This window comes from Oxyura jamaicensis, chromosome 3 (genome assembly GCF_011077185.1).
Source record: "Oxyura jamaicensis isolate SHBP4307 breed ruddy duck chromosome 3, BPBGC_Ojam_1.0, whole genome shotgun sequence".
NCBI lineage: Eukaryota > Metazoa > Chordata > Aves > Anseriformes > Anatidae > Oxyura > Oxyura jamaicensis.
Window position 1 is genome coordinate 51,674,655 of NC_048895.1, and position 24,122 is coordinate 51,698,776.

General features: G+C 42.7%; 1 protein-coding gene across 6 annotated transcripts in view; it reads left to right on the forward strand.

Annotated features, from left to right (window-relative positions):
• Nucleotides 1-17,017, forward strand: part of MTHFD1L (methylenetetrahydrofolate dehydrogenase (NADP+ dependent) 1 like) — a 147,615-nt gene extending 130,598 nt beyond the window's left edge. For 5 of the 6 annotated variants that reach the window (XM_035321071.1, XM_035321073.1, XM_035321075.1 and 2 more), the window contains 2 exons: nt 10,476-10,584; nt 14,118-17,017. In XM_035321071.1, coding sequence (XP_035176962.1) covers nt 10,476-10,565 — 90 coding nt within the window. In that variant the 3' untranslated portion in view covers nt 10,566-10,584; nt 14,118-17,017. Of the gene's footprint in view, nt 1-10,475; nt 10,585-10,776; nt 11,035-14,117 lie in introns of those variants that run through there. The other variant, XM_035321072.1, reaches the window with a different exon arrangement.
• Nucleotides 17,018-24,122: the final 7,105 nt, after the last annotated feature.

A 24,122-nucleotide genomic window follows, 5' to 3' on the forward strand; every position in this document is an offset into this window, starting at 1 on the left:
TGTCCAGAGTGGGATCAAGGTATGTTGGTGACAGCACAAGGAAGCTGCCTCTGTGTTCATGAAGCTTGTGTTCTCTTTTCTCTGGGGAAAAAAAAAAAAAAACTTAATAACTTTCACAAAAATCAATTTCAACAGTAGCTTCACAGTATTTAAGCAGTCTGTTGAACGAGGGATGTAATGTGGAAGCAAAGATAAAGCAGAGTTTTCCCACAGATAGACCACAAATGATTTTCCAACGAGATAAACTACTGAAGTCCCGACTGTCGGGGATGCTGATGTCAACTCCACAGGGCAACCTGTGGCTAGGTCCAAGGGTGAGTGCTCTTGCTTGCTGGTGGCCTGTCACCGAGGATGAATGATGCCAAAGCGGGTGGACAGATGAAGGCTGGCAGCTCAGCTCTTCGGCCACGGTCAGTGTGCCATCGCGGGGACACCGGGAAGGGACGAGGCAAGTTGAGCGTGAGTGGATGTGTTGCAGGCTGTGTTTGTTGTGCCTTTGGCTGAGCGGTGAAGCTGTGAAGGGTCTGTTTGCCAAAAATGAGAGTTCATTACAAGCTGGCCTTGTTTTGATTAGGAGCAGCCTGGAGGCTGTCCCATAAGAACAAGTAAAGCCTAGAGCTTTGTGTGCCAGTTTGTTCACTCTGGTATTGCAGAGATGATATTCTCACTGTTCTTTAATTTCTGTTATCGTTTTGTTTTAGTCATTTTATGATTTAGCCTGTGTGTACGTGCACAAATGAACTCTCTCGCTTCTATGATGATGTATGTGTTAAGTATTTTTAAATACTCAAGAAAAATTTCCCATAGATCATCCTCTGCTAGATCTTAGTGAAGAAGCGAGACAGAACTGTTAACTTGTTCTGTGTTAGGATGCAGAAATTCAGTACTACCCAACCCTTTTTTTGTCCTTTCTCATACTTCGTTTGGGAAGAATACTTAATGCCCCCCACAAAACATCTGTTTGTAGGTTGTTGTTTGTTTGTTTGTTTGTTTCACACTGAAAAATAGGTGCATTTCCAAATATGCTTGATTTTAATAACTTTTTGTTTGTTATTTCTATGTATTGTTATCCTTTGTTGCACTGCAGAAATCTGATGTAAAACCCAACTTGCTGCAGGCTTAAACTGAGTACTTCAGAGCAATGTGTGGGAAATGGAGGAAGTTTTATTTCATTTAAAAAATACTGATGCAAAGACTTTGTTATGTAATCAAAAGAGATGTTTCACGGACTGTAGCTATTTGGCATAGTTATTTTGGAGTTTAGCTTACATGAGATGAAGATGAGAATCAGATTTACCTGTTCCAAGTTCCATTCTCCTGGCATCACCTCAGCTCCTTTTCTAACTTTTGGCAAATGGTTTAACCTTTTCTGCCTCTCATCTCACACACCATTTAAAATGGAGATTTTATATCATGTATTTTCCAGATGTATTTAATTCATGTTTTTAAGTACGTTGGAAAATATTTTCTTTATATACTAAAGATCTGTTTCTATATGGATACAAGTTTGTAGGATAAAAGTTGTGCCCTTAGTTATCAAGATTTTGCCTGGTTTCCTTTGAAAATTGAATCTATCTGACCACATTAACTCCTGGTGTAAGTTCAGTGAACAGAAATTCAAGTTTTAGTATGTCTAGATTTATCTTTTTTTACTTTCTCCTTACAGCTATTACTGAGGTTCAGGAAACTAGCAAAGAAGGTGCTTCTTCTGAAGGCACTAGTGCATCACCTGTGCATTCCTTCTTTCTAGAAACTAAAGCCAAAATATTGCAAATAAGTTGTATTTTTTTTCCCTTTCATATAGCAATAGTGAATTCCTCACCGAAATTAGACGTTCATTTTTATAGCCAAAGTTAGCAACATAAGGCTCATGGAGAGACTCATGGAAAACTGGATGCATTCATACTGGGTGTTGTTTCACAGCTCCCTTCTTGATCACACTTCCCTCGTTATCAGTTCACCCACATAATTTAAGATGGTGGTTTTCAGCCTTTTTCAAAGCATTTGTTTTCTCCTTCATCTTCCAGTAAAAGTGTGAGCTTCACCAAAAAAGGCTTGCTTTTCTATCAGCCTTTTTGGAAACTTCTTAAAATAGTGGGTCGGTTAAGTATAGGATGAAAATCACTGATCTAATATCCTCCATTCTTTATTTGTTTGTCAGAGAGGAGCCCTCTATATTCTGATGTGATTTTAGAGGACACATGGTACTGAATGTTACCTACTGCTAGAGGTCTGCAATGTACTTGTTACTGATGCACTTCCTAGCATGACTAAGTGGGAAGGGCAAAGCTTGTTGTGTGTAGAATTCATACTTGCTTTACATTGTCTCCTGGTGCTACCAACTCCAGCTACTGGGCTGCAACAAAAGCTCAGTACTTTCCCATGTCCACGTGTCAGGCTGTCTGACCAGCAAGGGAAGTCTCGTGAAGGTTATGAAGCTTTTAAACAAAATGGTGTAGTGATGATCAAGAGCAGAAAGTAAGATTTGCTTCTAGGGTTTGGGGGATGGCCCTTCTAGAGAAACAGTTGGTACAAAATAAACAGGTTTCAGAGGAAGTGAAGGGCACTCTGGGCAAAGGCAAGGTGGTTGGCATATGCCCACCAAAGACCTCTTCTTCTCAAATACCCTGAGACCCTCTGCTCTGAGCAGGGACGTCCTGAGGACTTGTACAGCTTGATCACCTCCTGGTCAGCAGGAGACCCAGGCAGCGGATTACAGGAGGATGTTGTACCCATGAGCATCAGATACTTCAAACATTCTTGTTGCTGAAACAGTACGTGAGAGGAGCACCTTTCTATAAAATATCTTCTAGATTTATTCCCCCAGGGGCATGTTTCCAGCACTCTGATGTGCTGGCTGCTTGTCAGGAACAGGAACAGCCCTAGGAGCCTCTGACCCTCAGGAGTGAGCTGAAGGGAAGGATTTCTTCTGACCGAGGAGGTGATTTCGTATGAGACACAGAGAGCAAGAGTTCTCTGCCAGGGGCTCTGTCAAAAGCCTCAGAGGGAGGGAAAATCAGGATGTAGGCCTTGGCCCAAGGGAGCAGTTACTGCTGGAAAAGGATTTGAGTGGGTTGGGATGGGATGGGAGGGGGGCGTTTTGGAATGAATTACCTGGCATTTGTAACTGTTTTTTCTCTCGGACTGTATCTCCTCTGTTGGTGGTTTTTCTTCTTTTTCTTGTTCTTTCTTTCTTTTTCTTTCTTTCTTTCTTTCTTTCTTTTTCTTTCTTTCTTTTTTTTTTTTTTGGTGGCAAGGGGTCTGGTGTTTAGTTTTGTTTTTTGGTTTGCTTTTAGCTTTCTTTTTGTAGCATTTTGGTTACCTATTGAACTATCCATGACAGAGAACAGTTCTGAATTCCCTGTGAAACCATCCTACCACATTGTTAGTAGTACAAACAATAGACCAAATATTTAACCCATCTGATGTGCAGCCTCAGAAGGATGCATTTTTTGAGTAAAACCTAAAATATTTACACCATTGTGCTGTTATTAGGGAGGATCATTTTCTTCTACTACAAATATGGTTTTATATCCTCTAAGATAAAAATGTTTGAGTTGAGACAACTCTGCTAAGAGGAACTGCAGTCATGTCTGTGAGTCACAAATGTTTTACTTAAAGGGGAAATTTACTAATTCTTTTACAGATTACATCTCTGCCTAGGTATTTTATTTAATAACTAACAAAATGCCTGTTCTGGGTCTTCGGTGCCTCAGCACATCGCTAACAGCAACGTTTGAGTTTCGGCAATGTTGCACAGAGCTGTTCACTAAGAATTTGGCCAACCGAGCACTGGCCAAACGTCTTGTCCTCTGCTTCCTTTGGGATATGTACCTGTAGCAGTTTCAAAAAACTGTTCTGGACAGATGAAGACTGTTTGTGAGGACTTGTGTTTTAATTCAGGATGCCCAGGGGATTGCTCTCAGATTCAGACTATTTCCGCTCAAGATGAGTGAATCGTAAGGTCCTGGAAATCCCCCAGAGAACATTACAGAGCACAAGCTACTTCCACCTTGCTTGAGCACCTGGCAGCAAGGTCAATTAGGATTGCATGCTCAGTGTTCAGTACTGCTGTAACTTCATCCAGATGCTGATAGCAGAAGAACAATGTCTGTGCATTTGTTGTTGTAAATTCTTTCCCAACGTTGGATTGTTGCCAAAAATGTGCAAACGTTAATGTAAGAGAAAATTATAATAGAATAATTGATGCCAGATGGACTTCTGCACCTGATATCAGCCAGCATGCCAGTGAGACGGAGCTATTTCTTGCAAGGAATACTACAACCTGTGTCAGAGTAGGATCATCATCTTTTTCAATGTTATTTTGATCATTTTGAAAGCTGTTAACGTGTGGAGTTTCTTAGTGTGACTGTTGTTATACCTTACAACAAGATTCCTTTTTTGTTAAAGATTTCCTGAGAATGAAATATGAGCTTCCCTCTCCTTACCACCTCTGGCTATCATCAGGTTTGGCAAATTTTCATTAAAACTTATGAGCAGACTTTTATTTAAACACTGACTAAAAGTTGTTGCTTAACTGCTTTTAGAAATCCCTGTTATTTTCAGGCAATGAAAAATAATGAGATAATGGTTTCTTAAGCCTTATGTAGTTATTAAAGTAGATTTTTTGAAATTAATGCAGTTTATAAGGCTGAATTTACTAGTTCGTCTTTAAAGGTTAGTACTTTTTGAAGGAAGCCCCAGCTTGCTTTCATTGTGTGTCTGCTTTTCCTAATGTAGAAGGTTTTGTTGTTTTTTTTTTGTTTGTTCGTTTTTTCCACCTTTCAGAGGTGGTAAAAGGTCATTTGAGAGTCGATTTGTCTGGTACAGTGTTGTTCTCCTCTCTAATACATGGGTGGCTGTTTATACTATATTGTGCCTATTTTGTTGTAGCCATTTCATGTCTGTTGTATTTCTTTTAATTAAGCCAAATTATTATTTTCCTCCATATTCCTGTTAAATTATTTTCTTCCATCGTTCCAAATGTGAGCTGATTTTTGATGCTCTGCAAACTGGGGGAAATATTCAGGTTCTCTGGATCAAGCTAAAAGATGATCCTAGAGCTGTTTAGGATATCCTGCCTAATTTTTGTGCACTAACATCACTTTTCAGTGTACATTGAGTGTCTCTGTGCAGTGCAGCAGAGTCCAGGCTGAAGATGAAATAAGTCTCCATGGAAGGGTTTGCACAAAAACATGTTATGGAGTGCTGTGGTCCTATGGAGAGTACAGGGACCTTACGGCATCGAGTATTATCATCTGTACTCCTCCAGTCGTGCAGCGTAGCCATGCAATTGTTTAATCTCTCTCTCCCAGCGCATGGGTGCTGTTCCCCTGGTGCCAGCTTCCAGTGCATGCCCAGCACCACAGAAGTCGGTGGAAGTAATCCAATGGTGGAGATAAAGAATGTGCCTAAATGTATGCAGGGTTGGGGACCTGTGAGGATGTCTTCAGAAGAGGGAAGGAAAGAAACTTCCTTTCAGTTTCTTGTGCATTGGGATGGACGGATGGACTGCAGGGGAGCCAATTTCTGGTAGTGGATCTGTCTTTCAAAGCTCTAATTCACACTAAGAGACATTATTGAAACCCTCAAGTGGAGCTCCTTAGCTCCTTTGTGCCACGCCTCAAGAGTCCAACAAATGCTAGCACGTTGAACATAATGCAAGCAGGTTTACAGTGCTATTTATAAATCTCTTGAGTTTCCTCTTGTATTGTTTCTTGACGAGGGAGTATGGAGTGTGCAATTCACCCCCATCAGATTTTATTAAGGAGTTATCCGCAGTCATGTGTCTGCTAGATTCTCCTGAGAAACGACATCTGTTTTCTGCAGTATTTCAAGTTTCAGATGGTTGCATGTTGTCCTAACTTGTTCAATTAACAAAAGGGTACAATGAGACAATGTGAATTACTTGTATTTCTTGTCAAATGCAAGATTAACTCCATAAGCCACAGAACAGAGATGTTTCCTCCGTAAGGTGTTTGTTGATTTTTTATCTTCTAGTCTTCTGTTTTGCCTATTTAATTTAAGTACAGATTTCTCTGGTTTTGGGGTGTTGTTTTTTTTTTCTGTTTGTTTCTTCTGTGTTTATAAATCATGCTACTGTGCAACCACATGTTGTCTTATAGCTGAAAAAGACACTAAACGTGAGTTGGATGTAGTCCTCAGGACATCTGTTTTGCAAATTATGCCATTGTGCTAACCCTGTTAAGGTGACCTCAGGTCCTATTAGTATTTTTTTTAATAAATATCTGTACATATGTGTATATGCACACTCAAAGTATAAGGCAGGATGTGTCAACCACTAATAGGCATTTGTACTATAAAAAAGGAACTGAAGCGGGATAGTTCTTGGCACCATGGCAAACCTGGCTAGCAGAGCCTTAGAGCTTGATGTTAGTTAGATAGAGCTGAAGGCCAAAGGAAATTACAAGGGAACATGTAACTCTAATTTAAATGAAAGTTCAATGAAGCTCAGCTTAATCACTCATCCAATGACCCTAGGTGTGTTTTTGGAGGGGAACACCACTCTCATACAGCTTCCTTGGAAATAACTGGCACTTTCATTTCGTAAAGAAGCGCATTATGTTTTATTCTGTCTAATCATAGAAGCATGCCTCTGGAAGATAGTAAATGTCTGGTGTAAATAGCGGTAGCCTAAGGACTTCCTTAACTGAAATCATATTTTATCTTCCACTAGATGTTCATTTTCAGGATCATAAATGATCCTCAGGATGGTTGGTTTAAGACTTGCACTTTTTGGCTCCTAAACACAGAATGGCATAGTAAGAAATATGTACTGTAATTTTCACATTGTCTTTTTGAAGCTGATTTGTTCTCATGGATGTGTAGACAGCTACAGAGTTTGTAAAGAAATTGATTGGTTCCGTTGAGTTCCTACAGAACTAATTCCTGTTAATTCCTCCATGATACATTTTGGGCAGTAGCTGGATGAATTCTTCTAAAACCTTTAATTTCTTTTTTTTCTCCCCTGCATAAGACATTCAGATGAATTGCATTAAGTCTTAAGATGCAAAGTTTATGCCCTTATATATTCCTTCTCTCAAGGGAAGTGTGATAACAGTTTTGGTCAAATTCAGTATTATTTTGGCTGCCTAAATCCAGTTTGTGGTCTGAAGTGGATAATGTGGTCTCTTTCACTACTCCTTATCCTGCTTTTTCCTCACAGCCACATCATGTGCTGTAGACTATAACCAAAACAGCATTATATGGGAGTGGAGAGTCGCACTGATCTCCATGCGGTGTATAGAGGGTGTATGTTGTTGTTCCCCAGCGCAGGGGGAGAGGATTGCTTTGAGTCTGCAGCCCTGTGGAAAGCCAGCCAGCTGAAGCCTTGTTCAGCCTTGTAGCCTACCAAGCCTTCTGCTCCTGTGCCTTTTTGGCCTCACGAAAGAAACAGAGTACTGGTGAGGGAATAAGTGGTAGTAATCTCCTCGGCCAGCCAGCTGTCTCCTGCTATTGACCGTGAAGTAATGAAAAAGGGATAGATTCTGCTGCATGTTACCTCTGCGCGTCCAAATAATGAGAGCAGAGAGACGTGGTCATAAATCTGCATGGCTTTGCCTGTTTGGAAGTCTGGGCCATGGGGAAAATGACAGGAAGTGTTTTATTTGCACTCTGCAGTTCACATAGCTATTTGTCCGAAAGTGTTTCCTCTCTGGTTTTGTGCCTTGTACTTCATTTTGCGTAGCAGTAATTTTAATTCAGATGAACTTATTCCCTTTTGTTGACTTAAATTTTCAATACAAGACTAATTGTACTCCCTGAACTGGCAATAAACTGTTTTGATATTCACATTTTATAGATGTAACAGATTTCCATTAGTTAATATGGGCCCGGTTACTCCAGTCTGATTTTTGTAGACCAAAAAAAAAAAAAAAGAAAGAAAGAATCCTCCTAGCACATATAGGATTTATTTAACAGCACAATAATGAGGAAAAACTCCACTAAACTTATTGTTTTTATTATACAGGGAAAATGAAGACTGGCCAAGCTTGTGGATATAGTTTTTTTTTTTAACAAGGGCGGGGGGGGGGAAGGGGGGCATTGAATCTGGGAGTTTACTCCCAGATGTAGATGTAGACGTAGAATTGACCTACACAGAGTAACCAGAAAGTTGTCTTTGGCGATGTGTTCATTCCCCTCCCATCCCAGGGAAATGTAGTTCACTATGGCTGTTCCTTGTCAAGAGTTAAGTCATAAACAGGGATGAATCTGGGGCAGAAAATAATTCAGTAACCCGAATAATGGAGTAGTCCGACTGGTGTGGCCAACAGATAAACAATAGCAGCAAGGTGTTTTAGTACTTAACTTAGGTGCCGAGACAATGTCAGCAAATAAAACAATGTCCTACAATCAGTGGAAGGGTTTCGGTGAATGCAAACAGACAGTTTTGTCTTTTAATCCTACTGTGTGCGATAACAAAAGCTCAGGAAGGGCTATATTTAAAACCAGGGGAAATGTACCGTGTCCAGCAGAAGAGATGGTCGCATTGTTTTTTCTCAGACCTAAAGTAGGATGATGGCTGTGTCGGCACTGCGCCTCCCGAGCTGCTTTTCCCCTTGCAGCAGTGGGATTAACCTCTGAGATGGCAGGGCTGTGGGATGAGGCAGGGCAGCATGAAGAGACATGTTTGTCCTCGTGTCCCCATGACAGGAACACTGCACTGGGCGTTCAGAGCGGAACTGAAGCCCAAGGGAGATGCGAACTGGTCACTGGAGGTGCCAGTTGGCCAATGAAGAAATATAGCCTGCTCCAGCCAGAGAGGAGGCTGTGAGTCCATCTCTCTGGAGCAACTGGGATAGTGGTCATTTGTTTTTCCTCCTTTGATGCCAATCAGCCTGTTACAGCACCGTTGCTGAGCTGTGCTCCTTGGGGGACTGGGAAGGACGGAGGTAGGAAGCCGCCCGGCCATCTTAGCTGCGTGCTCTGCTAGGAGGCGGCCCTCCCGCTGTGACGCTCCCGCCACGTGCCTGGGCCAGTTTCTCCCTGTCCTTAGGATATTGTGTCTGCTGTTTTCAGTGCTTAAGCCCATGTGAATTGTTCCTGTACAACCCTGTTTGAAGGCTACTTCCACCAGCTTCAGTGAGGTCCCAGCTGACTGGCCCCATCTAAAATCCTGCTCACCAGGATCTAGCATCTCTTAAAGAATTTGTAATGCTTAGAGGTTCCTAGCTAGCAAACAGATAAGCTAACACTGAACTTCAGGCTTCTTTCCAGAGATCGTAATGTCTCTCATCTCTTTGGGTATTAATGTAGGACCTAATATGTTAGGGCCTTCCTCTGCCTCTGAGGTTAAGACAGTGAAAAGGTTTGTGGAGTTCGTAAGGACAGATGCTATTGTTAGCGTGCCTTGAATTAGTGGAGATGGGGTGAGATATTTCTGACTGTCACTTTATGAAGACTCATGGTGCAAACCCACAGTGGTTCAGGTTGATCCAGTCTGGTGCTGCCGTAAGACTGCCCCACAGTTGCATCCTTTACCTTGTGCCAGTGCTGGTATTATTCCCTTCTGGCTGAAGGGAATCAAAAAATATAATTATTTTGCTGAACTTTACTTCCAGATGTCTTCTGCATGAGGGAGAAGGTGGGAGAGCTGAGGAGGGGAAGGTGAGAAGCTGGGGTACATCTGGTTTAAGGTGTCATAGACTGGTGGGCCTGCACCTCAAGATTTCCAAATTACTTGTGTGTCTTTAGTTGCCGCTGAAATGCTAATTGTAAATAATATAAGTAGCATAAGCATAATTTAGGTCCGTGAGATTATTCGAATTAAAAAGTATGCAGATGCTGGTGTTTTATGCTAGATCAGGATCTTAATTGTAAATAGCTTGAGATAATTGGGTTGCTTTGGCTTCATATCTCAGCCTACCGATTCTAACTACTGAATTAGGATTCAACTATAATCCATGTATGTTTTGCTGAACTGTTTCAATTTGTTTCTCATATTAAGTGTTTCTCATATTAAGTATTCGTCTGTGAAAGCCTTGCGATTAACTCTGCTCCTATATTCTGAATTTGCAGGGGAAAGGTCTGCAGTTTAGCACATTTGTATAACCAAGTGAATTCAGGCAGCTGTGTCCTTGCTCTTTGCTGTGTGAATTTCCAAGTAGATGTAAATGGATAAATATTCTGGATGAATATTCTGAGGAACAAATAAGTCTGAGTATCATAATTCTGTTAAGGAGTTTATTCTTATGTTTATTTTACTCTACTAGCCTCTATTTTGTGGCTTTTATTTCCTCTCTCCTGCCTTTTAGAAACATATGCTCAAAAATGAATTGAAGAAGTGCAGAGCTTGACATTTTCAACAGGAACAAAAAAAATGTGATGAAGTTCACATCTGTAGTTGAGTCCGCGATGAATAATCCCTCCTTTATCTTACTCTGAGGTTTACATGGATGGAGTGATTTATCTCCTTACAGGTGCAGGCGTATAACTTCGTTTCATTATTCCCTCAGATGAGCACCATGCCAGGACTGCCCACGAGGCCGTGCTTCTATGACATTGACCTTGACCCTGTCACAGAGCAAGTGAAGGGATTGTTTTGAGACTGAAGTCCAACTTCAGGTGAGTCAACAGACATTATTTTCCTATTACAGTTTGGGGTAGGATGATTGTCTCTGGTAGGTACATGAAAAAAGATTATCAGGATTTTATATAGGGCCTAGTTTCACTGAGGACTTCACACAGGGATTTGGCAAGATGTTTCATAATGTGCAGTTTATAATGTGTCTTTCTCCTTTGCTGCATGGTTGCCAGCACTTTACTGGTGTGCACTGATGATGCCTTTTGGATTTCCTGGCTCTGCCAGTTTGAGAGGGAGCTGGCTCTGCAATTATACTGCTTTTGGCTGTGGAAAATGTTAGTCTGAAGAACTCATGTCTTGTTAGTCACTTAAAAAGAAATACCTAGTTCATCCTTGATAGTATCATGTGGCAGTGTGTTTCTGTCATTACCCAGATATCAGAGAATACATTTCTCTGCTTTATCATGAGCTTTTTTTCTTTTTTTTTTTTCTTCTGATTGCTGTCATCTCGCTCAGATGATGATAAACATTTCAGGAACACAAATCTGGCCTCTTAGGCTGTGCGTTTTTCACGCTGGCTTCTCTCTCTTTTCTTGAAGGCTGCTGTTCCCCCACCACTTCTTCTCTAAGTACTTAATTTTCCTGGTGTCCAGTTTTAATTTTGTGTAACACATGTTCCTTACTTGAAAATCCAAGTTAAAATATTTCATGCTACTTCATTTTAACCTTGCACTATACTAAGTGTAGTAAGAAGAGATGTAACCCTACCTGAAATAAACCACATGTGTCTGTGGTGGGACTCTCCTATTTTTTTCCTGTCTCTACCTCCCCCCCCCCCCCCCCCCCCCAGTAAATCAGTCTGGAAAGCAAAATGGTTACTTTTACACAGAATAACAATATCACTATGAGCTCATAGGGCTGTGCTGACAGCCCAGGTCAGCTTCAGCTTTGAGTTGGATGTGCCCAGCCACTTGAGCAATCCTTGTTTACCCTGGTTTAAGAGAACCAGCTTTCATTTTCTGCTTCTGTGATTTGACAGAATATTTGGAGGAGGGGAGAGGTTTGCACAGCGCAAGGAGAATACTGTTCAGACCAAATTAACCACTAGTTTCCTCACAGCACTCACATAATATCTGGTGAGAACATATTCTGCCATTTCACATGTACCCGTCAAGACGAGTGAAAAACTGTTAGCTTGAAAATTAAATGGGATGCACAGGTGGTTACTACCTGACATGCTAGTAATGAGCAGTGCTTACACACATGCGAACTGTTCCGGACTCTTCCTTTGCTTACCACTTCTTGACATATATCCCATCTTTGTTACTAATACACATTATATGCCTGATGGCTTCTTGCATGCATATTAGTTTATCATGTGTCAATCATGTAATTACCTCTGAATCATCTAAAATGACTGCAGAATCCTAATGTAAAATCTGTATGCAGATCCACGTAACCTGCTTAATTGTGTAGCTACTGCCTGGTCATTCACAAATCCATCAAACCCTTGGATTGGTGTGTTTCAAAGAACACTCATGAATAAGCAGATAAAATGTTCTGTTCCAATTGTGAATGTCTTTCTTTTGAAGTAGTGCATGAAATTAAAATGTTAACCTTGACTTTTAATCGGTGATGGTGGTTCCTTAGCTATAAAAAGAAATGCTAACAAAATCACAAAAACATAGTAGTCAGGCAAAAAATTATTTTAATTTCATTATGGTGGTGTTGGTGGCATCAGACAAGCAGATAATTCAGTAAGCTTAATCCTCCTGAAGAAAAAACAGGCACATGTTCACCTGCACTCCTGCTTTCAACTATCTAAATACACATTCTGCATTGATAATACTGTAACACCCAGAGAGCACCATACAGGGTATGCACTGTTCGTCAGCTATAAAATTCATCCACTTCATGAACTAGATTCATACATTTGTCATTTTGGATAAAGAGAGAAAATACATTCCCAGCTAATCTTTACTCACAACTTTTTTTTTTTTTGAGAAGCTTAGTATAGTTCTCTGCTTTCACAGTTTCACTGAAGTGAACCGACACTGTAGCTGATATTACATTTCAAGGTATCTGGGTTTGCTTCTGTGACGGCAGATTGAGGGATTCTTTTCTACTTGGTTTGAATCCTTTTCTTAGGGTTTTAGTGTACTATGTAAAATTTCCAGTAATATGGTATTTGGCCAACTCGTTAGAACTGATTCAAATCTTTAAGATGTGGTAACTGAAATATATTTAGAGATTAGTGTAAGAGCTGCAGATGTTTCATTATAAGCATGGTCAGAGCTGAGAACACTTGTGTTAGTATGTAGTTTATATCTTCTTCTGCAGTGCATAGCTTCATAACACTTGGGAAAGAGTTGCAGACAAAACTTCCTTCTGTGTGGTGCTCTTCTTAAACTGAAGCTCTTTTTTGTTGTTGTTGACAAATAGCTAATACATATAACGTAAGCTATTGCATTCTGTGTGTAGGAGCAATGTGCTCTGTTTTAAAAAAAAAAAAATAAAAAATAAAAATGAATACAGGGGAATGAACCAGAAGGAATCTGGTTAGTTCCTTGTCACTGGCCATTACCCTATTTATCCTATACTGCCCAGCTTATATTAAGAGGAAATTTGAAATCATTTCCTCAGGAGCTATCTGTAGATAGCACTGGTCAGAATAAGAATTATTTAAATGCAGACAAGCCTGCCAGGAAGAGGTAGTATTAAAAAAAAAAAAAAAAAAGTGTTATTTACCCAGCGAGGAGAATTTATGAACCCAACCCACTCTGCAAAAGTACAGTCTGTTAAGGACCCTTGTGAGCTCTAGGGCTTCCTCTAATGAAATCAGCGGCAGCAGGTGTCTGCTCTTACTGTGCCAGCACCGCTTTGGGGATCTGGGTTGATGGGGGAGGCGGTGTTTTTCCTCAGTTGGCTCTGACTTAGTAAGGCCATGGCTGTCCACAATTGCAGATATATTCTTGCACTTGTATCCTCTTCAAAACTGGCAGAGCATCAGAGCGATTGCAATACACAGCACAGGTATTTTTCCACCCTGAGAGCTTTTCTGAATGCAGGAAGAATCCCAGAGCTCAGCCTGTGAGCATCTACACAGCTGTAAGGAAGCCCTGAGGAGGACACCAAAACTGGTGTCGTAACATTGAGAAATATTTGTTGGATGTTTTCATCTTAATTCGTTCAGATATGAATAGAAGTTGTTTGAAGATCTTTTCTTTGTGCCCACAAAATTGATCCTACGAAAGAAAAAGCTGACTCGCTTTAGTCTCATTCCACAGTACTGCATGTCGGGGTTTCAGTCAGCAGCAATTATTGTGATAATGTAGAACTTGAAGTCCATATCAGACAGGAATATGAGTTTGTATTTCTGTTTCCCTCCTGGTGTGGATACGCAGATAACAAATGTTTGTTTATGCCACATGCATCTTCCATTCTTGTATATTATGGTTAAGGCAAAAATATCCAGTTTCACTCAAACACTACAAATCTAGATTGTATTTCTGTTTTTTTCTTCTTTAAAGACTTCTTGTTTCAACCTATAACTTTTTTATCTTTCTCGTTTCAGAAGCCTGGAAATTCAGAGCTGCAGCTTTCCTATTTCCTGCAAATAGGAGACAAAAATGAATTTGAAGTATTCGTGTTATGTGTCTCTGGAGGAATGTCAAGATAGACCAAAGAGCAAAAGTTTACTCTTTCTTCAAACTAGTTTTTTATGATGAAATATAGCTGTGAGGTTAAAGAAAAAAAAAAAAAAAAAAAAAAAGGACAAGCTAAATGTTTCTCACTTTGGTGCAGAAAGCTCTCTGCAGGGTCTCATATTTGTTTGTGGATAAACTGACATTGGAAAAAAAGTGGAATTTTTGCCTTTAGAGTTTTCATCTTTTCTCAAAGGAGTTAACAGAAGTATTTCCCTTATCCTTGGCCATCTAAAAACTTACGCAAACATGATTATGCTGTGTGATTGAGTCTGTTTCTCTCAAAAAAATACGCTTTGGCTCCTGGCATTCAGGAGCCGAAACTATACACAGATTAACTGCACATTTCTGAGTTATCATCAAGTGTTGCTCTGGATGCATTTGGGCAACAGCCAAGCTTCAAGCAGGGAAGATATTAAGTAGAGAAAGAACAGAGCATGTATTTTGTGAAGGGTTTCTAATATATAATTTGTTTCCTTGGTGGGCAAATGTCTTTTGAAACACTTCAGCCAGAGCTGTCTCATATCCATAGGTCTCTGTGTATCTGAAGCATATGTTAGAGGCTGTCCAGCTGACGATGTGCTTGTTCTGGTGGAGCTGGTTGTTCAGAGAGGGCATTGCTCCATCAGAAGCCCTGTTATGCTCCAGTTGCTGGCTAATGAAGCCTCCTGCTGTGCTGGCTCCAGACCTGGAGGTTCTGTGCCCTGTCCCTGGCAGCATACGATGCCCGGGAACGAGAGAGGAATGCCCATCATGCGAGGATGTGACAGGGCAGGACTTCGCTGTGCAGTTTTTAACCGCCTTGTAAAACTGGAATGTGCTTTATATTTGAAGTGGCTACTCAAACAAGTAAAATCCTCAGCAGTGTGCATTAATTTACCTCTGTAACTTATCTTTTCCAGTGTCCCAAATCTGCAGCAAAACGTGCCTTAAGCTTCGGATACTGCGTTTAGCTTTTCAAGCTGCTGCTCCTCAGGAAACTCTCACTGACGGACTGTTGGTTCCCTCAATAACAAAAAATGCGGCAGAACAATAGGTTTAATCGAGACAATAGGCCATTGGTTTTTTTAAGGTAAAAAGCAGCGAAATTATGATGAGGGAGTTTATTTTCCTGGTGACGTTTCCCATCCTGTTGCTTTGCTCCGCTTACGCACATCTGTATGTTATGGGCTGATACAATGCCGCTTGGGTTCCCTTTTGCACAGCCACCTTTGGAGCCTGAGTTGCAGCACAGTTCCTGAGATAATCGAGGGGTTTGTTTTGGTTTTTAAAATCATGCTTGGTTATTTATAAACCCCAAACTGTAATTATGGACCAAAGAACAAACTGGGGGCAATTAAAGTAATTATCTGTGCCTTCCCTGGAGTAGCACGGAAATGTCTGCTGACTGCATTTCAGAACGGCTCTATTCATAGCATTGTCTCCCAGCACCGGGGGGATCGCTGTGATGGTAAACAGAAAAATAAAGCTATCTGATACTCCAGCCTGATTAGGTGACACAGCTCATAACACTGTGGATGCTTTAATTTAACTGAGGAAGGACAAACCTGCTAAGTAGAAAGCAAAATTCCCATATGGATTTCACAGCCCCTTTGGACAGAGAGTTCTGGTATTTTCTATTAAATTGTGCCCCAGAATACAACCCCACTATTTGTATACACAACTGTGTTGTAATTTAGTCCTGTATGCACCCAAATATATAGCCTGGAAAAACCCAAAGACTTCTGGAAGGAAATAAGAGTGGTTTCCAGGCATAGTTTTACAATAGTTCCAACAGTTCTTTCAAGACCTATAAATGAGGTTTTCCCTCTGTCTTGCCCAGTGAAATTCAGAAAACCATAACCTTGCCTTACTTGGGGTCACCATGGCTCCCCGGCTGGTGTGTGGGACCTACCTGACGGGACCGTGCAGTGTGGGCTGCTAAAGGTGGCACTGGCTGTCCATTTGTGGAGCATCCTTACACGTGCTTACTTCAGGCCATGCATGCTGGGGCTGTTTCTCTAACCCACCGGTCTCTCCCTAAAACACCATTCCAGCTCTGTTTGTTTAGAGTTAAGAAACATCCTGTAATTTTTATACTGTTACATGCCTAGGATTTGTTACACTATTTTGATAGCTTCAATAATTGAGGGAAAGCTGGAATGACTCTCTTTTGTTTCATCCTAGCTTTTTTCCCCCTTCTAGCTAACTATCTTCAAAATCCCTCGAGCTATTCCATTTTTTGGCTCTTCATTTTATATTTTAGCAGAAGATTTGTTAAGAGTAATCCATGCTGGCCTGCAGGTTCTGCCTCGCAGTCTGCAGGGATTGAGTTATTGGCCATCAGCTGAGCTGCAGAAACAGCCACAGTGCCTTCCCTTGGGCCGCCCTATTTCTGAGGCCAAATGCCTTCATCAGGAAGGGTTTAAAATGAAGTCTTTGCAAGGTAAGTGGTATTGCTCGGTGTGTCACTTGTTGCTGCACAGCTGGGCTTGCAGATGCGGGGCTTCTGCCTTTGCGTCGGCTCAGCAATTTTGCAGCATTGCAGACCCGCAGCTTAGCGGGGTGGCTTGCCTGTAGCATGTTAAAAACCACACGGGTGTTTGTTGTCAGGTCTGCTTGTTGTAGGCACTGAGTATTTTGTTTTTGCTACTGCTGAAAACTAATGAGACTGAAACATTTCAGACTGATTAAAACAGGTTTCTTGGTTTGGTCTTCAAAATTAAAAGCTCTGGGTTTTCAGTTGCTGTAAACATAAAAATAAAGGATGTGTGCTGATGTTCAGTTTGCAGAAGTGGCTCCTGTCTCAAGTCTGATTTCATCAACAGAAAACATCCATTAGTTAATATTTTTCTCACCCTGCATCCTGTCTACTTACATAGCAACCTATTCTTTTCTCTTAAGCCACTTGGTCTTGTCCTGCCCCCAGCTCCCGCCAAACACGACCGCAGCAAGGCAGGAGGGAGCTCAGCAGCATCGTGGTCAAGTGCCAGAAGCGAGCAAGGCGTGGGGCTCTCTCCGGGTTCCCTCAGTGACCAGAGCAGTCAGCAGAGCCAAGCCAGCCCCGAGAAGCCAGGAAGGCGTTTTGTTGCTGGCTCTTGCCACAAGGGGCTGTGCACAGGAGGGCTCTTCTCTCTCGGTGCAGCCCTTTTGAAGTTGGTTTGTGTTTGGAGGGAAGGACACACCAGACTAACATCCTGTCCTGGTCCCGAAATATCTTGCTATTGCCTTTGGTCCTTGGCGTGAAAGGCTGGATCAGATGCAAGGGTCAGTTGGATGCTTTCCACTTCTCAGCTGGCAGCTGGATTTGTGCAGAGCAGCGTCAGGTACAGGAACGTGCATCCGTCAGCTCCTCGGGGAGGGACTGAAATACAAGAACTGCAAAAGCTTCAGGGACTGGAGATGTTAACTTGACTGGATCATAACACAGCAGCAAGCAGCTCGGGAGCAGGAAGAAATAAAATGGGGAAGCAAGATGAGCTGGAGGGGGTGGAAGGAAATCAAGCATTTCAAGCACATACAGGACATTGCTTCTGTTTTCTCAATAGCAAGGCCAAGTCATTTGGACTAGCAGTGGGTTTTTAACTTGTCCGCACGTGTGGTCATAATAATAGTTCCCTTCTCCATGCACTTACTGGTAACATATTTAATATACACAAGCAGGCATGAGGGCATGTGTATTTGTGCATGCAGTTTTTATCTAAAGCATTAAATATTTACTTCCCAAGTAAACTTTCTGACTTGAAACCTTTGAGCAATGATTGGAAAGAGCCAGAGTGCGACATGCCGGTGTAGGCTGGGCTAGACAAGGCCCTGAGGAACTCCCCAAGTCAACCCCACTTTGTGCTGGGGATCGGACCCAGTGACATCCAGGTCCCTTCCCAGATAAGCTGTTCTGTTTTCCTACTGTGATGCTAGTAGGAAAGGTGAGCAATGGGGAAGCACGCATAGCTGCGGAGCATGTGTATAGAGATCATAAGGGCTTTTGTTCACAGAGCAGAGCACTATTTAAAAAGAGGATGTACCAAACACAAGTCACAATTACTTTTTTAATGTCAATATCCGGTCACAAAGTTAGTTAGGTTCTTAAGGCCAGAGAAAACGTTCAGCTTTTCAGGACACAGCCTGTTGGTTTCCCATAATACAGCACCTACCTGTCCCTATCACATATACAGTGAATATTCTCCAGAAAAAGGACAAAAAATAATTATGGCAGTATTTGTACCAAATATGTGTTACATAGATGAAATGTAACTATGCCACTATATGAATTCCTGGAGGTTTTATTCCAGTTCCATCTTTGCCAAAAGTCTTGAGGGGAAATATGAGAGGTGGGAGGAGAGCCTGATGTATGACTTGTGGCAGCAGACCAGCTCCTGCGCAGCTTTCGGCCAGCCAACATCTCTGCAAGGAGATGCTGTCCCTGTGTTCGATGGATCCCTGCTTACGCTGTTGCACACGTTCCCGCCCCGCTCAGCTGGAGTGTGTGTCACCTCGGTGCCTCCTCTGCACTCAAAAAATTGTGTTTGCCAACCCGCTTCTGCAGGTGTTTGGGGTAAGCAGGCTCCCTCTGACTGCAGCAGGTGAGGAAGCCCCGACACCAGCAGACCGCAGCCCGGTGTTGGGCACTGCGGGTGTTTTGTCAGCAGTGGGAGCATGAGAGGCTTCCTGACCCCATCCCTTCCTTCCTGCAGCACCTGAGAGCCTCAAATGGCTGTTTGCATGGTTACGGTGGGCCAGTTCAGAAGGCAAACCCCCTGCCTGCAGCAGGGAGTTGCCAAACCAGAGCTTGGAGATGGTCAGCGGGGCAGGTGGCTGCTGGGGGCAGTGCCCTTTCAGCCACCATGGCTGGCTTTAGAGTCTGTGACATTAGCCTAAGGTATCTGCTTAATGAACTAAGCCCTTTGCATCGTTTCCATACAGTGATGGGGTTTGTCTCTGCTATCATCCAACCACCAGAATTCAGCATCAGATAGGTGTGCCTGGCAAAAGTTTGCTCTGGTCTGGAGCACGGAGACAGCCCTGCTTCATCCTGGGTCTAACTCCAGCACTGAGGCTACTGGGAGACAGAGAGACTTTGTCAGATCCCTCTTGGTTAGTAATGGCCAAGTATGCAAGTCAGTTATTTAATTCGTAGCGATGAGTGGAAAATGGGAAAGAATAAATAAATCAAGAAAGATAATGAGATAATGAAAATGGCAAATAAAGGAACAAAGTACACAAGCCTTTTTTTTTGGGGGGGGGAGGGGAGGGACAAAACTGTATGAAAGCAGCACATGTAAATCAAGGTGAGTCTGAGAAGTGATTTCACCAAGTCTCATTTCAAAAATTAATTTTAGCAGAGTGGTATATAACCTGTCACCAACAGTTTTGAAGAAGGCTATGCCAGTACATCTATCTGCAAATACATAGTGAAAAGGGGAAAAATACGCCCACAGAACCACCAAAGCTTACCACTGATAATAATTTGTTATTTAAAAGGTATGCTACACTAGCACAATGTAATCAAGTCATGCTAGGAAATAGAAAACAAGATGAGCAACAAGTGAAAGAAGACAAAACAAAAGCAAACAAAGAGAAGGTAATCTATAATGCCCTCCGAAGGAAGGATACACCTGGAAAGTAAGCACTGCTGGAGAAGACCCAGAGCCAATGCTTCAGTTCACATCCAGCGTGCTGTTTCCCATAAATTCTTCCTCCCAGTTTTGGCTACCAGGTCATCCCACAGCTTTCAACTGGCTGAAACCTGCCTGGGGGCTGTATGGACAACCTGTAGTTATCAAACTGATGGCATCATGAGCCATTTGAAGGGCAGATGATCTGAACCCTTCAGAAATGGCCAGCAGAGCTGTTAGCCCACCACCATACTGGGCACTGAAGAGCACTCACAGAGAGAAAGGTTCCCTGAACTAGTGCCTTTCTGATGGTGCTGTGTTTCTCCCTTTAAGAGCTGACAACAAAACCCACCTTCACTCTCTCCCAGTAAGAGAGGATCCCATCAAATCCATTTGTATCCGTACCCCACACATCGCTGATGCTCAAGTTTTTCCACTGCTACAAGTGGTAGGAAGCCGGAAAAAAAAAAAAAAAAAAAAAAAATCTGTCAGGAGAATACACTGTTTAATCCTATATTTGGGATGACAAAGTGAACCTGCAGGGCCACATCCAAACATTTACAGAAACAAGCCTGGATGCACAAGAGCAATTAGGCTCGCATACTTGAGAAAAGCACGTTTGAGGAGAACCTCTCCAGCCCATAATTCCTGTGACATTGCTACAGTGCCCAGATGCACAGGGAGACATGCTGGGAGAGCCATCCCTTATTTAGTGCATCTGAGATGGAAGCCTTCCAAGTAACCATTTACTTTTGAATGTAAACTTGAATCTTAAATTTAGCAGCATTTCACCTTTTGACCTCAGATTTCACATTGCCTCAACCAGCCTGACTTGAGCCTGAGCAGCCACAGAAATGTTTACAGCCATTCCCTGTAGCGAGACTGAAGAAAGCCTCGCCTGCGTCTCCAAACGAATGTCTCAGGACTGCTCAAACACGATCAGCATTGGAGCCGGTTACACTGCAGCTCCCTGGTGTCAGACCTTGGGCAAACTCCTCCGTCACGCCACGGGGCCACCGGGTCCCCAGGGGCCAGCACACCCTCCCCATGGCACTGTGTCCCATGAATGGAGCAAATCCTGCTCCCCAAATCGCAGCACCAGCCAAAAACACAGGATGTCTAATACGTGCAGAGACATAGGCAGACTTGATTACCCACCGAGTAAATAGATGGCCAGCAGGATTTACAAAAGTACAGCTACCGACACAAGCTGGCTCAGCAGTTCTGTTTTGTGCAGCCTCATACCCGATATGACCAGGTTGGGCTTTTCCTCATGTCTAAGAACAAATTGTGGAGTTGTGCCAGAAACTTTCTGGTGTTAAGCAGGCAGGTGGGGAGGATTCCCCCTGCCCACGTTCGCCACAACCCACTTGCCTTCGCATCCCGATACTGGTTGTGAAGAATAGAAGTTTGCATAAACAAGGCACACATACTTGCAACGTAGTTATTGCATTAAGGAAACACCAGTGAAAAAACATTAGCAAGCTAAGTATCAGCTAGTTCATTACTACAAAGTGAGCTGCTTTCCCTCTCCAGCTGTACATTAAATTCCACAAAGATGGTATTTTACCTATTGTTCTTCCTATTATGGTTATGTAATTTAATGGTATACAATTGCTAAAAAGTGGGAAAGCCTTATACATCCCCAAAAGAGACACAAGTTGTTACAAAATCCATATAAAGGAGACATTTTACCAAGAGCCGTTTGTGCCAAAGTGGTTCTTGTTGACGCAAACAGGACTTGCAACAGAAAAAAAGGAAAGAAAAATAAAAAATTAATAGCTGTGCATTCCCTCTCCTCCTTTGGATGCCTGTGCAATGTTGCAGATGCATTCTCTAGTATGTTAACATTCGAGTAGCTTCAGATAAAATTTATTTATTTTTCAATAGAGGTGAAGATTCCTGTATAGGCTCAGCAGGTTAGACATTTGTATTTGTTCCAATAGAACTGTTACTTTAAAATGATTTTAACATTCCAATGTGTCACTCAGGTCTTGTACAGATGCTGCCACTGAACGCAGCAGCTACAGAAGAACTACCTAGAACCACGGAGGAAGGAAGGCTCTCTGGACATCACCAAGTACAACTACATGCTCGGATTTTTCCTTACTAGTAAGCGAAATTTCTTTGTATGTGCTTGGACTTTCACAAAGAGCGAGGTAACATACCGTGTGTATGTTACCAGCTGTAAGCGAGAGGGCTTGCTTGCTCACCTGAAGGAGTGCTGGAAAACCAAAGCCTTGCTGCAAAGCCGTGACTGCCAGAGTCAACGCAAGCAAGTAACCCAGCCGCTCCGACTCCACCACAGAAGCATTACGGCCGTTTCCCTGCCACCTCTCAAAGGCGCGATATTCAGACAACCGAGCTGATCACTCTGTTAAATGGGCTGTCATACTCCAAATGGCATCCCGAAGGCTGTAAGAGCACGGATTCAGTCTTTTATTGCAAACCACCATAAGGGGAAAAAAAAAAAAAAAAAAGGGGGGGGGGGGGGAGAAACAAGCGTAAGCACCTGAACTTGCAGTGCCCTTGTTTCCCTGGCAGGAGCAGTGCCTGGCTGGGGCAGCTGCTCTCCGCTCCACCGCCAGCTCCTGTGGGTTGGCATGGTTTGCTGCTCACCAGACCCTCAGGGCCACCAACCAACACGAAAACTGGTGCTTTGGTCACAAGGGGTGGCCAGAGCCAGCAAGACACCCCGGCCCTCACACGTGCCCCAGCACCAGCAACATGCACCCTTCCCAGCGCTTCTATCCAGCCTTGTAATTGTGCTGTTATATTTTAGACCCAGGAATCTTACCGACTAAGTTTGTACATCAGTTGTGAGACAAGACAATATTTATAAAACCCTAAATTGCTTCAATTCCACATGTAAGAGCCCTGAAAATGGGTCATAACAAATGCATAGGAGGTAATCCAGCTGGCCCTTACTGCATGTCGGCGATAGAAAATGCTCAAAATCTGACTTCAATGATTGTTTTATAACCTGCACAGATCACGAAACCACAGAAATTTGGCTTAGAGGCAAGACCTAAGCTTAGGACCTCAAAGCCACCCTGATTCTTGAATCCCATCATCTTTATTTTTGAGAAATTGGGTCTTATGTGCAATAACAGGTAAAGTTGTCCTTCCAAGTTCACACAAGGTTTAGGAAAAGTGTTTCCAGCCATTCATTGCCCACAGTGAGCAATTGCTGCCCATTGCTCCTTTCTGGCAGTAGAAACTGAGGACTTCTTTCACAGGGCCTTGGATAGATGTTGAGTGACTGTCATTTCTTACACCACTAGGAGAAATCAATGCTGTCACCACTTTTCCAATTGCTGCCAGTTTTCCCTACACCAGGAGCCAGAAAGGCCAGCCGCAGGGAGGCCACCGGGTCACCTCCCAGGCCCCAGCTGCCCTGTGCTGTTGTCAACCCTCTCTCTGTGTTTGTGGAAGGGAGCAAGTTCCTTGGCCGGGTATGACAGGCAAGGACATCTGATGTATTAAAAGAATAATTTAGTAACTGTTTCAGTCCGAATGATTTAATTGCACAAGTCGGCGTAACTGGAAATCTCCTGCCCCTGACCAATGTGTTGATACTGTTAGGGCAGCATGCAATAACTCCTCATCGCTCCGGATAAATACTCCCTGACATTTCAAGAGCCCAAGTGGAGAGAAATGCCTTGGCTGCCTCTGGCGAAGGGTTCAGAAGTTGTTTTCTAAAGAGAGGTCAGGTTGCCGGTGCACCAGTGGGTGTGCAGCTGTAAGCACATGCTTGTGCCTTTCATTCAGCTGGCTGGAGAGCTGTGCTACTACTACTACAGCAAATGCCACTATATACAGGCTGTGCACAAAAATGGGAAGGAGAATGCAGATGCATCACAGAACTAAGCTTCAAAAATGCTGTTTATGTTGTTGCTTCAGGTATCGTCTGCAATTCTGCACACTGCAAGGTGTTGCAAGAGCACTGCTGCTGGTTCGTGAGTTGTTTAAAAGAGGAGGCATGAGAGGGAAAATATTTTAATCTTAATCAGGATCCTGAATTTATTGCAGCTCTGTTTAGCGACCATGAAAAACATCTTGCCATACAGTTACTGTTCGTAGACTTGAGTGACTAAGGAGGCAGAAGAGCAAAGAATTTGGCCCAGGGGATTTGCTGGAAGAGACAAATGGTATTTAGTTCTGTTTGGTGAAAAGACACGATATTTCCACCGTCATTCTGACTCACATCTGAATTTTTCCCAACCTTGAAAGTTGCTCCCTCACACTGCCCGTGTCCCTTGGCTTTGTGTAAGGCTGAGG